Genomic DNA, 12,647 nt, shown 5'->3' on the forward strand with positions numbered 1-12,647 from the left:
TAACTGGTCCAGGGCAGGCACTTGACCTAACTTGGCCCAATCAGATGGGGATGATGGACTTTATTTCATAAACATGGGAAAGCACTCCTCTCTTCTATGGATGTAAACAAGGAAGGGTACCCAGATTACAAAGAGTAGCCGTTTTATGACTCAGGGGATGAGGATAATACAGCCGTAAGAGAGAGATGTTAAAAATTTAGGTCCTTGCTGACATGGCTGAGCTTCTGAATCAACCAGCCCTGAAACCTCATCTATAGCTATTTTCAAAAGTACATGTTCAAACTCAACAAGAAGAGCGCACTAGAATGAATTCCGACAGACCAATACTTGAATAAAGTACTCTAAAATGAAAAAAAAAAAATACATTTTCATATTACCTATGCCACTTGCAGTTGGAAACCTTCCACCTGAGAAAATGACCAAAAGAGCTAACAATCTATTATCTATTGAACAGAAATTTTCTTTTAAGCATAATTTCTAAAAAATTTTATTTTTGATCACGTAGAGTCAATTTATAATCAGAAGGTGGTTCAGTAAACATGGATTTAGAACCAGGTGAGTGCATTCGTCGAATGTATTTAATAACTACCAACTGTCGGGCATTTGAATGTTTGGTGAACACAGATTCCAGTCACCTGGTGTTTGTCCCCAGGGTGGGGAGAAGTCTGCCCGGGTGCCCCAGGCCCCAGGGCAGGGTGCCACCCTCCCTGAAGTGCCTGATGGACACACTAAGGCCTGCCTCTGGGCTCTCATACCTGCAGGCCGGCCAGCTGCCATATGACCATCATGTTCTCTCTGCAGGTGCAGTTACGTTCAGCTGGGCAATGGTCAAGGGCTGCTGCCCCAGAAGCAAAGCAATGGTGCCTCTGCAGCCCTCAGCTCCAACCGCTGGGAGCTGGTTTCAGATGTGACTTCCCAAGGGAAGTCCATTCTCAAAAAAGGATGCCTGTGTGACCTCTTTGGAGAGGTTTTAATTAGAATTGCATTTATATTACATACAATGTAAAAAAACTGGTAGACTTCTACCATAAAGAAAAGAATTAAACGACATCTTCCAGTCAGCTTTTCTATTCATCCTGGCGTTTTGTTTCACATCCTGTAACTGAGAGGAAAATATACCACCTCCCCAGTGGAATCAAAGTGAAGGCTCATTCAGCGTCCCCTGACGGCTGTCCAGGGGCTGGTTACAGCATGGGGGACAGAAAGTCATGCAAGCAGTGCCCTGCTTTCAAAGAGCTTACGGTCTAGTCTTGAAAGAGATGTGCTTTGCCACCATCAAGAGCTGACTGAATTGCAAAATAGATCTGCGAGTCCCCGCAGGCAGCAAAGCTGGGTGTTTATTTTATGAGAACGCCTATCGTAACCCATGTAAGCAAGTGAACCAGAGAAACTTCTGTAACGAAGCGAGCACGTGGCACGTAACAATATTTTAAATCACAACAAAGGAGGGAAAGATGCTGTGATTTTAAGTCCGCAGTCTCTTCTGGAAGATTAAAAATTCATATTTGAAAAATGATAAACTTCCCTCTAAAACACATCGTCCCATTCATAAAGTATCAGCACTTTATGAATGGTGTCCCTCCCCACCATTTCTAAATATTAGCTGCTTTTTAAGACTTCTTAACTGTCCAAAACACAGCATATAAGAGAAATAGAAAGAGTTAGAAGGCCAAGGTCACTACGTGTTGTCACATAAGCAGTTACTGTTCTGAGTAGTGTAGGGTTGCATCTAGCTGTGGCAGAGCAATCAAGCATGATTCCCCCAGGTATCACATCCGTCATCATCAGGGATTTACTTATTGGCCAAATCTCTCTCAAAGTAAACTTATTTTTGTTGAGAAAGCTTGGTGGGGATTACAAAGGAAGACAATTTGTAGACAGACAGTGTTTGTTTGACTTATGTGTTGTGCTGTAGTACCCTATCCTTTACGTCTGCCTTGCTTGATCCGCCTTTAAACAATAGTATCCTGCACATCATTTTAGCTTTTGATTCATATTCACAGCAACAGAGAAGCAAAAGTCTTCTTTAAACACATGGAACTCAGTCCATTACCAAGATGAGACTGGCAGAGAAAGCTGTGACGTCCAAAGTCAAGTGTTACAGGACACAGAGGAATCAAAGGTTTTCCCTCAAACTATTTCCACTGGCAAGTATTCGAATGGATTTGTTAGAAATGGGGGGAAAAAAATCTATTACATCAGTCTGAGCAATCTCTAACGGATGGTTGAGGAGAAAAAAAAAAATCAAAGAAACTTCAGCTTTCTTCTCATTCCAAAACAATATTCAGAGCAAAGATCATCTCTTAGGCAAACGGGTACCTGGGGAATAGCAATGGGTAATTAGTTGGCTTTGGGACATGGGGTAGGTTACCTCTAGGCCACCCACATGCAATAGGTAGGTAGGGAGTTGAAAGCAAGATATGTAGCTTGAGGGACTGATGTGGCTAGAAATATTTAGGAGACTTCAGAGAAAGGCAAATGACAGGCAAGGATTGGAATGCTTTATAGTTCAAATGACCATGAAAAAGTCTCATAAACTTCTGATTTCCAAAGAACAATGTTTTCAAAGTTCTAGGGCCTGGAGGCATTGTAGAGAATAGTGTCCTGATACGCAGTTGTGGTCCTTGGACCAACAGTGCGTGCACAGCCTGGGAGCTGGGCAGGTGCAGAAGTGAATATGCAAAACCAGAATCTGCATCTTAACACACCAGGGGGCTCAGGGCACATGCAGTTGAGAACCACGGTTGTAGTGTTCCCCAAACGTTGGTTCTTGTTCACCAATTTTCAATGGTGAGAAAAAGAAAACTACAAACATTTAAAATGATAAACGTATTCAATTTAGAGAAATGTCCTTTATTCTGATGTTATATGCTTCCTTTGTTGACATTTTTTACACGCCCTGTCTAGCAAAATACAGTAATGGCAATTTAGGTGATTTCCCTAACAGCAAGTTTTTTCATACTTCATTGGAACCAGATGACTCTGAAGACGTTATTTCCTTTGCCTAGAATGTTCTCCTCACTCCACTTTGCTTTATCAAGCCTGAATTTCTCCCTGAATCATATTTTGACTACCAACGCCTATGTATTAGTTTCCTATGGCTGCTATAACAAAATGCCACAAACTGGATGGCTTATTTGGTAGTCTCGTAGTTCTAGGTTAGGAGTCCAAAGTCAAGGTGCTGGCAGGGCCAGGCTCTCTCTGAGGATGCCAGGGAAGGACCCCTCCTTGCCTCTTCCTAGCTTCTGGTGGCTGCCGGCCATCCTTGGTGGTCCTGGGCTTGTAGTCACATCACTTCGACTTCAGCCTGTCTTTACATCACATTTTCCCTCCACGTGTCTATGTCAAATTCCTCTCAACTTATAAGGATGCCAGTCATTGAATGAGAGCTCACCCTAATCCAACATGACCTCATCTGAACCTGATTACATCAGTAAAGACCCTATTTCCAAATAAGGTCACATCCACAGGTTGCCTGGGCTTAGGACCTGGACATACCTTTTAGGGGACACAATTCAACCCACAGCAGCCTATAGTGATAACATTTTAAAAAGAACATGTCCTGATAATTCTCAAAGTTATATGTCAAATGCTGTAATACTTTGAAAATAGAGGACAAAATAAAAATACTGAGTATACTGTATCAATAATAAAACTAGTATATGACCAACAATTTGTGTTCTGGCTTCATAAATTGTTGTCACTGTAGAATGCATAAAGTCCAGTGTGTATAGAGATTTGGCTTAGACTTTTCCTCACTCTCAAACTGCCTCAGCCCTTACATTTTTTTTTTTTTTTTTTTTTTTAATTTCTAGCATCTTCTACACCAGGGGTCCCCAACCCCAGGGCTGCAGACCGTTACCTTCCGTGGCCTGTTGGGAACTGGGCCGCACAGCAGGAAGTGAGCGGCGGCAAGCAAACAAAGCTTCATCCAACGCTGCCCATCGCTCCCCGTCACTGGCATTATCGCCTGAACCATCCCCGCCCCCTCGTCCATGGAAAAGTCGTGTTCCACAAAACCGGTCCCTGGTGCCAAAAAGGTTGGGGAACCGCTGTTCTACACCACTTACGCTTCTCAGCTCCTTTCTGAACATCACTGCTTGATACTACCTATTTGATTCATTAGTTTTGTCTCACAAATCTTGGTATCAGAAATTAAAGCCAATTTGTGATCAGCCAATCTGGAGCTCCTTGGGAAGCCCCAAGCCATACTAAGTGGCCAGAGCGTTAAGAATGCTGTGGATCTAACAATGTTTGGGAAACACTGTTTCGGTTTAGGGATATTCAGAGGGAGGATTTCAACCAGAAACCTATGTGTTCGAGATTTCAATGTTGTATTACAATATTAAGTAAAGTATTACATAACATATGTTATTCATGCGGTTGGTGCTTTCAGAGCAGCAAAATACTGAACACTATTCAGTCACTGGCAAGTGAAATACTGCTTTAATAAGCTAAAAGGCAGGTAGACAGAGCTCATTAACAGTATACTGATAAGCAGTGGTTCTTTATTTTTCATCATATACCTGTCAAGCTACAGAGACTCCTTTTCCAGAAGAGAGAAAATGAGCACAGAGTACAAAGGAGTTTAAAGATTAGGCAAACATTCCTTTACCAGCTACCTAACAGGCGAACGTCCAGAAGCAGGGAACCAATGCTGTGCCAATCTACCAATGATAAGTGAAGGTGACAGTTTAGGACTTGGTTTTGGGTGACTTTTATTTTGGGTTGGCACTTTCAAGTGCCACACTTGCTTTTCCTAAAACTAATTTTCTATGAGTTTCTTCTATTAGAGGGAAGGATTAAATTCAGTTAGTTTAAAGTAAAAAACATATTTGGAAGGTACCATGAAATAAGAACACTAAAGGTCAAAGCCTGATGAACAGAATCTGATCAGTTAACCTGGGATGCTTGATGAGCTCTGTCTGAAGTGGAGGTGCCACATTTTACCAAGGTTATTGTTTCATATGAGACAACTGAATAATAAAATCCCTATCTTCCCATATTCCTCCTAACTCATAACCCCACTTGGTTTCTTACTTGGACTTTCCACCCCTCCCATGTGCTCCTTCTCCGGGTCAGAGGAAAAAACAAAGTGTGGGGAAAGGAGCACTTGAAAATAAAGAAAAAGCAAAAGCATATCCAAAACTTGCTGGAGAAATGGCTTTTCTTTAGGAAATCTGACTGTGGTTCTCTACAGACAGAGGCAGACCACGTGGATGTGACAGGTGCTGTAGCATCAGAAGCTCCCACGACACTGATCCTTACAAGCCAGGGACGTCCTGTCGGACTTCCTATGCCTTCTAGGAACAGCCATCCTGCTCCCAGTGTTACCAAGAACAGGGCAGGTTCCAGTCACGGGAGTGGCCAAAGGTGGAGCAAATGCCCAGGGGCCAAGGGGCCTCAACCACACTCCTCTTATAGGGACCCTGGATCCCTCAGGGCCTGGGTATTTGCACACTGGTTAATGCCTCCCTGGCCTGGGTCTGGGTCAGGTTTCTTTCTAACATACCTTCAGAGACCACATTCCTTCAGAACTCCTGCCTGAAGTTTTTAACATTCATTAGTATCATACCTGGATTAACACTGTATCCCACCCCGCCCCGGACTGTAAACTCCCTGAGAGCAGATCAGTGCCGGTGGGTACCTTGTAGTGTTGGAAACCACGCCGGCCCATAAAGCCGGCCCACGCCTATCTGTTGATGGGAAAGGGGGCAGCATGCCAGGACACACGGAGGAGACATGACTGATTTGCCTAGAAGTAATGGTTCTGAACTTGAGCCCCTCCCTGGGACTGTAAAATCCAAATCAGACTTAATCTGAGAATGCACACATCTGAGAGTGATTCCAGACTCGTGAACACCTCATGAATCTTGATACAAAGCAGAAGTGTACTATGTTGTTTATTTTTACCACGCAGGACAAAAACACAGTTTATGAATTGGGAAGGCTTTCGTTTATTAAAAAAAAAAAATCTCTGTTGGGTGCCTTCAGGTGTGGGTGCTACAGAGGAAGCAAAGATCAAGCCGACTGGGCTGTGCTTCGGAGGTGTTTATGGTCTTAAAAAGACACATTTATAAATAGCCATCACGCAGCCTGAAAAGTCTCTGGAAGAAGAAATGGATGAACTTGCCTATCGATAAATCCTTGTAATTTCAGTGCAAAGGAAGGACTTCCAATCTAGGAAAGCTCAAAGTGCAATAGCCGAGAAGCACACTCAACTGCAGGCGTCGCCTCAAGTCCTTCACATCCTTTGCTAGGGACAATATCGCAGATGAACCGAGTCTCCAACTGGCTTCCGAAACCCCGACTACTGATATCAGATTAAGAAAGGGAAACCCTACCGGCGTGAACGCGGAGAACCAGCAAGAGGACCCTCGGAGAAGCAGATCACGTAGACTGGCTACCCTCGGCCGGCCGGCGCCCCGGCACTCGTATCGGCGCCCCGCCGCCCGCGCCCACCCCACCCCGGCCCGCAAGCCCTGGCCCCCGGCACCCCGGCCCGCCCCGCCCGCGCCCCTCGCGCCCCGGCCCGCGCCCCCGCCCCGTACCGTAGGTCTCGGACATGGCCGTCTGCGACATCTTGGGAGCGGCTCCGCCTCTCGCGGGGCACCGTCTGCAGCTCCGCCGGGCCGGCGGCAGGGAAGCCGGGTCGTCGGCCGCGCCTCGGAAGGGAACGCCAGGGGTAGAGGACCAGAGGAGGGAGGGGCCCGCGGTCCCCACGGCAACTGCCCGCCACCCCGCGGCTGCGCCCCCGCCAGACTGTCCGCTCCGCGCAGGCGCACGGCCCCGCCCCCCACCGGTCGGGAGGCGGAGGAGGGGGCAGGGGAGGAGGGAAGGGGGCGCGAGGCCCGGCCCCCGCCGTGGTCGCGCGTGCGCGCGGGGAGGCCGGGGCGGGGATGGCCGATGAGCGCCGAGGAGCCGGGTCGGCGCGCGGGGAGGGCGGGGCGCGGTGGGGGGGCGGCGAGGGGCGGGCGGTCAGCAGGCCTTGGGGTGACGGGTTGGGCACAGGGACTGGGACCGCGGGGTACTTTCTCGCGCAGAGGAGGCAAAGTGCCCGCACTGGCGAGGAAGGCAGCCCTTTGCCAGGTTGGCCGCCTCGGTAAAGGCTTGGTCGTCGTCATCTGGGGCGCTCGGCCGGGGAAGGACTTCCTCCGCGCTGGAGGAATGATCAACCCGGGGACGGGGTGAATGTGTAACTAGGAGGCCGTGCGTGGCCCCAGGTGTCCAGCTGGAGGCCAGCCCTGCGGGCGGGGAGGCAGGCTGACCTGCCGGGGCCGTCGCCGCTGGGGCCGAGCTGGCGTCTGGGGGAAACTGACAGAAGCTTAAGACGTACCGGTTCCAAAAAGTCCCCGGAAAACTGTAGACGTTGGCCCCTCTGCACCTCACTTTGGGGAATGTGGCCTTTGGGCAGGAAGCATCTCTGGGCTCTCAGCCGCAGACGCATTTCTACGGGTAGGAGTCGTTGGTTGACTATTTTGATTTAAGGAGCACAAATGAATTCAGAATCCCCTTCTGTTGGAAATGCAGCGATAAACATTTACTGGGAAGAGATTCTTGGTTGGGATTTTGCTCCTTCGGAGCGTGATCAGGGCCACGTGGTATCTCATAAGACCCAACCTTGTTCAAAAGACACAGTAGAATACTAAAAATATGCCCTGGCTAAGCTCCCAAGTGACTTGGATGGTGGGGAAGATGCCAGGAAATGCATTTTATTCAAGCCCATTTGACTCTGTCCTCCAAATTGGCATCAGACCTTCCCTGAGATCTTCCCCTCCTCTCCAAAGGCTATCTGGCTCGGCATTTTACTCTACTCTCTGATGCTAGCAGAAACTAGATATCCTTGCTTCTAAGTCACAGAGGAGGCCCCATGCTGAAATGTGGTGAGAACTGCAATTTCCTGGAATTGTTTTGTATATATCCCTTGTTCAGCAGCTGGGACACTTGTTGTTTTCTCATTTGGCTTTCTGCAGGTTAGGTTTGATTTACACTCCTGAGTATAACAGACTGACTCTGATTAGAGCTATTTCAGAAGAAAGACAGTGATCCCATTCTTTACATCTAAGTCTTCTTCCTGTCAGGAACTTCTGTGGATAATAAGAAAGGAATCACTGAGTTATTGAAACTGGACCTCATGATTTGTGAAACCTGGACAGGGTGATAGAAACAGAAATTAAGTGACTGTTTCAAAGCTGAGAGCAGTTTTCTTTACTGTGGAAAAAGAATGCTTAGATAGGCCTGTGGAAAAGACTATTTGTTTTGGAAAAACCACCCAGAGAAGCCATTTTTGTTTTAGTTTGCAAATATAAAGCCAAAATATCACAACTTGAAAGGGAAGTACTCAAGAACTGAGGTTGGAAGGAGCCAAACTTCCTTGAATAATAATGTGAAAGATGATTTGCATCTCAGCAACGTTGGATCTTTGAGAGAAAATACATTTCTCCTAAATATTCTTGGAGACTGCTTTGATTCTGAGGTACTGTTGATTGTGTGGAAGGGAAACTTACTGCAAAATTAATCTGTGTTCTCTCCAGTTATTTTCTCCTTTCTCTCCAGGGGAGCCTTCCAAAATCCTAGGCACATGGGAAATTTGTCTAATGGAAATGAAGGGAGAAGGAGTTCTTCCAAAATAGGTCTTGCCCACTCCTCCTCAGGTCAGTGGGGCCTGGAAGCACCTGGTACTTTCCTGTTTGCTCCCTGGCAGTGTGTCACATTTAACGAGCGATTAGGAGCTTCAGGGGCTGCCAGCCTCACAAGGAGTCCTGTTCCCCAGGACTGGCAGAGGCCCACATGGGTAGGGGCAGTGGTATCTCTGGAGGAACCAGTGGGGACAGATGGGCTCCTAGACACAGGGTCAGACCTAGAACGGCGGCCTGGTCCCCTGGAGGGGAGCCTTAGAAAGGGCTCGGGATGAGAATCCAGCATGACCCTGACATTCTGGGGAGTGGTGACACTGGGAACAAAGGGACGTGGCATCCTTGGCAGAGCCAGTCTTGGTGGGGGGCACTGGTCACAGTCTCTGTGTCACTGTGATTTTCCTTGGTAACTGAAGGAGGTGAAGAACAGGAGCCAACTTGTGTTTGAGTATTTGGGGACTCAGAAATATCTGGGTGATACTGTGAGAAGGTACCAAGTTCTGTACAGGTCGGTGGAGGCTTGAAAAGGTACCTAAGTTAGACACCCAGGCTGCTGACACTTGTGACATGTAACTCATGTCTTCAAGGTGGAAGAGACCTCGGAGGCCACTGGACAGGTTTGCCTTCTAGTGCCAAACAAAACTTCCACTGTAATGGGACCTGTGTGGTGTCAGGGGGTGTTCAGTCAGGATGGGCTAAGTTAGCTGTAGTAACAAAGGTGTCCCAACATACCCATGCAGTTTATCTCTCACTCAGACTGCCTCCTGCACTCATGCTGGCAGAGGCTCAGCTCCACGTGGCATTGGTAGACCCAGGGTGCCCCAAGGGTCAGCTGCACACATGCTGCTACTGTCTCTTGGGCAGGGGGAAGACACCGCACCACGTGCATTAGCTCGTGAGGACCCCTTCAGGAACTGATAGAATCACTTTCATTGACATTTTACGGGACAGAGCAAGTGACGTGGCCACACCTAATGTCAGAGCACACAATGTCGTTACTGCTGCAGAAGGAGAGAAGGGGTTACGTGGAGAGATGTGACATCCCCGCCCCCCCCCCCCCGCCCAGGAGGTCTTGCCTGTGCAAGCAGCTCATCCTGCTTTTATTTTAAACAACTTTGTTGAAGTATAACTGACATTTAAAGCACACGCTTTGATAATTTCTGGTATCTGTGTACACCTGTGGTCACTACTCCTGGGATGTCACTGCTTCCAGGCCTTTAAGGTGGACAGAAGCATTTTTTCTTTTTATGATGCTATTTTACCTGCTGTTTGCTTATTAGGAATAACTGCTCGTGAGGTTATTTCTAGAGTTATTTGAGTGGTTGTTTTAGGGTTTATAATAGGGTCTTCACCTCATCACTGTCTACCTTCCATTCCTAGCAGCTCACCACCGTTCTCCCCACCCATGGTGCTGTGGATCTTCTGCCCCCATATTTCTCATATGCCCCATATATGCTGTTATTATTTTTGCTTTAAGCAGGCAATTTCCTCTGTTTTTAAAATTGTGGTAAAATACACATAAAACTGACCATCTCAACTGTCTGACTTGAAGAGTACAGTTCAGAGGCATTCAGTCCCTTGGTATCCATGGGGGATTGGTCCCAGCAGCCCCTGCAGATACCAAAATCCATGGATGCTCAGGTCCCTTAGATAGGATGGTATGGTGCAGTTGGCCCTCTGTTTCCGTAGTTCCACAGCCACAGATTCAACCAACCACAGAGAGAAATTTCAATCCATGGTTGGCTGAATCTGTGGATGCGAAACCCATGAATATGGAGAGTCCACTGTGTATTTATGGGAAAAAAATCCATGTATAAGTAGACCCACGCAGTTGAAACCTGCACTGTTCAAGGGTCACCTGTATTCACATCGTACAACCATCACCACCCTCCGTCCACAGAACTCTTTCCATCTTGCGGAAATGTAACTCTGCACCCTCCACCCCCATTCCCCTCACCCCCTGCCCCCTACAACCACCATTCCATTTCTAGGTCTATAAATTTGACTGCTCTGGGGACCTCATGTGGATGCAATCACACGGTTGTCCTTGGTGACTGGCTAATTTCACAGAGCATCACGTCCTTCAGATTCAGCTGTGTTGTAGCACGTGTCAGAATCTCCTTCCTGTATATTCCACTGTGTGTTTTTTACCACATTTTCCAGCAAATTCCCTTTTCAACAGGTTTAAACAATAAGACCCAACATCTCATATTGAGCCCATAGGTAGCATATCTAGGACTCCTCAGCCCTCGGTGTGAATGCACGTCTCCACTTGCCGTCATTTCCCTTTTGCCTGAAGGACTTCCCTCAGCGGATCTTGAAGCACAGGTCTGTGGGTGATGAATTCTTTCAGCTTTTGTATATCTAAAAAAATCTTTTTTTATCTCTGTTTTTGAATGATATTTTTGCTAAGTTTCGATTTCTAAATTAATGTGTGGTTTTATTCCCCCTAATACAATGTTTTCTGGCTTATGTTGTTTTTGATCAGAAGTCTGCTGTCATTCTTATCTTTATGCCTTTGTATGCACAGTGTCTTTTTTATCACTGCCTGCTCTTAAGATTTTACCTTTATCTCTGACTTAAGCAGTTTGATTATGATGTGCTATGATGTACCTTGGTGTGGTTTTTTCCATGGTTTTGTCCTCCAGTTTCATTACATTTCTTTGTTTTGTTTGTGTGTGTGTGTGTGTGTGTGTGTGTGAGTTTATAGTTTTTATCAGATTTGGAATTTTTTCAGCCATTATTTCTTCAGATAGTCTTTCTGCCCCTCCCCTCTCTTCTGCCTTGGAAACTGCATCACACATGTATCAGGCACTTGAATTTGTCCACAGTTAACGGCTACTCTGTTTCATTTCTGGCCAGTCTTTCTTTCAGTGTTTCATTTTGGATAATTTCTATTGCCTCGCCTTTAAAGTCACTAATCTTCCCTGCAGTATTTCATCCGCTGTTAACCTCATCCAGTGTATTTTCCATTTCACATATTGTAGTTTCATCTCTAGAAGTTCACCTTGGGTGTGTGTGTACCATGTTCAGTGCTTGATCTCACCTCTGGCATCTTGAACCTATGGAATATATTCTAATAATGGTATTCATGTCATTTTCTACTAATTTTATCATCTGAGTCATTTCTGAAGCAGTTTCTAGTGATTGGCCTTTCTCCTTGTCGTGAGTAATGTTTTCCATGCCAGGTAATTTTTGATCGGATGCCAGACATTGAGACGTTTACTTTGTTTATATATGTAAGTATTGTTGCACTTTGTTCTGGGATACAGTTAAGCTATTTGGAAAGAGTTTGATGCTTTCAGGTCCTGTTTTTAAGCTTTTGTGGGGGCCCCAGAGCAGCATTTTGCCCCATTACTGAGGCCAACCCCTCCTGACGACTCCGCCCAGTGTCCTTGAACTTGAGGACCCACTGTGGTTCTGGACTTAGGTGCTCTTCTGGGCCCTGGCTGGGTGCTGGGGATTCTCCCCTCCACTCTCCGCAGGTGACCCTTCCCCGGCCCCAGGTAGCTTCCTCGCAGGCCTGTGCGGGTCCATAGATGAAGGCGTGAAGGGACCCCTGGAGGCTCTGACCCCCTTGCTGCACAGTTCTGCCCCCTCCTCACTGGGCCCCGAGGACTCCCACTCTGTCTGCCCAGCTCAGGGGTGCTGCTTTCTCCTCAGGCTGTGATCTCTTATCCTCACTCACTTCCTCATTATTGATCTCATCCAGTCGCAGGGCTTTAAATATCTGGTAAAGTTGAGGCTGCCAGATCTCCTTCTTGCCTGGGCTTCTGTATACAATCGCTTACTTGATACCTCTTACTTGAACGCCTCTTAGGTTTCTTAATACTCACAAAATAAAACCCAAACATCCAAAGTTCCCAGCAAACCTGTGCCCTCTGCAGGCTCTCCTATCTCAGCAAATGGCAGTTTGCTCAGGACAAAACCTTGGAGTCCTCAGCTTTGCTCTGTCACTCGTGCCTGTGTTTGGCCCTCAGCAAGTCCCCCTGGCTCCACCTTCAGAATCAC

General features: G+C 47.0%; 1 protein-coding gene across 5 annotated transcripts in view; it reads right to left on the reverse strand.

Annotated features, from left to right (window-relative positions):
• The window catches only part of RAB4A (RAB4A, member RAS oncogene family), a 99,079-nt gene extending 92,254 nt beyond the window's left edge, over positions 1–6,825 (reverse strand). For 4 of the 5 annotated variants that reach the window (XR_014249182.1, XR_014249183.1, XM_082408019.1 and 1 more), the window contains exon 1: positions 6,552–6,825. Coding sequence is in view for 3 of the 5 variants with exons in the window: in XM_082408019.1 (XP_082264145.1) it covers positions 6,552–6,582 (31 nt within the window). In the remaining 2 variants the exon portion in view is untranslated. The remainder of the gene's footprint in view (positions 1–6,551) is intronic. The other variant, XM_082408017.1, reaches the window with a different exon arrangement.
• Positions 6,826–12,647: the final 5,822 nt, after the last annotated feature.

The sequence above is a fragment of the Balaenoptera borealis genome (genome assembly GCF_965194805.1).
Source record: "Balaenoptera borealis genome assembly, chromosome: 10".
In the NCBI taxonomy this organism is placed as follows: domain Eukaryota; kingdom Metazoa; phylum Chordata; class Mammalia; order Artiodactyla; family Balaenopteridae; genus Balaenoptera; species Balaenoptera borealis.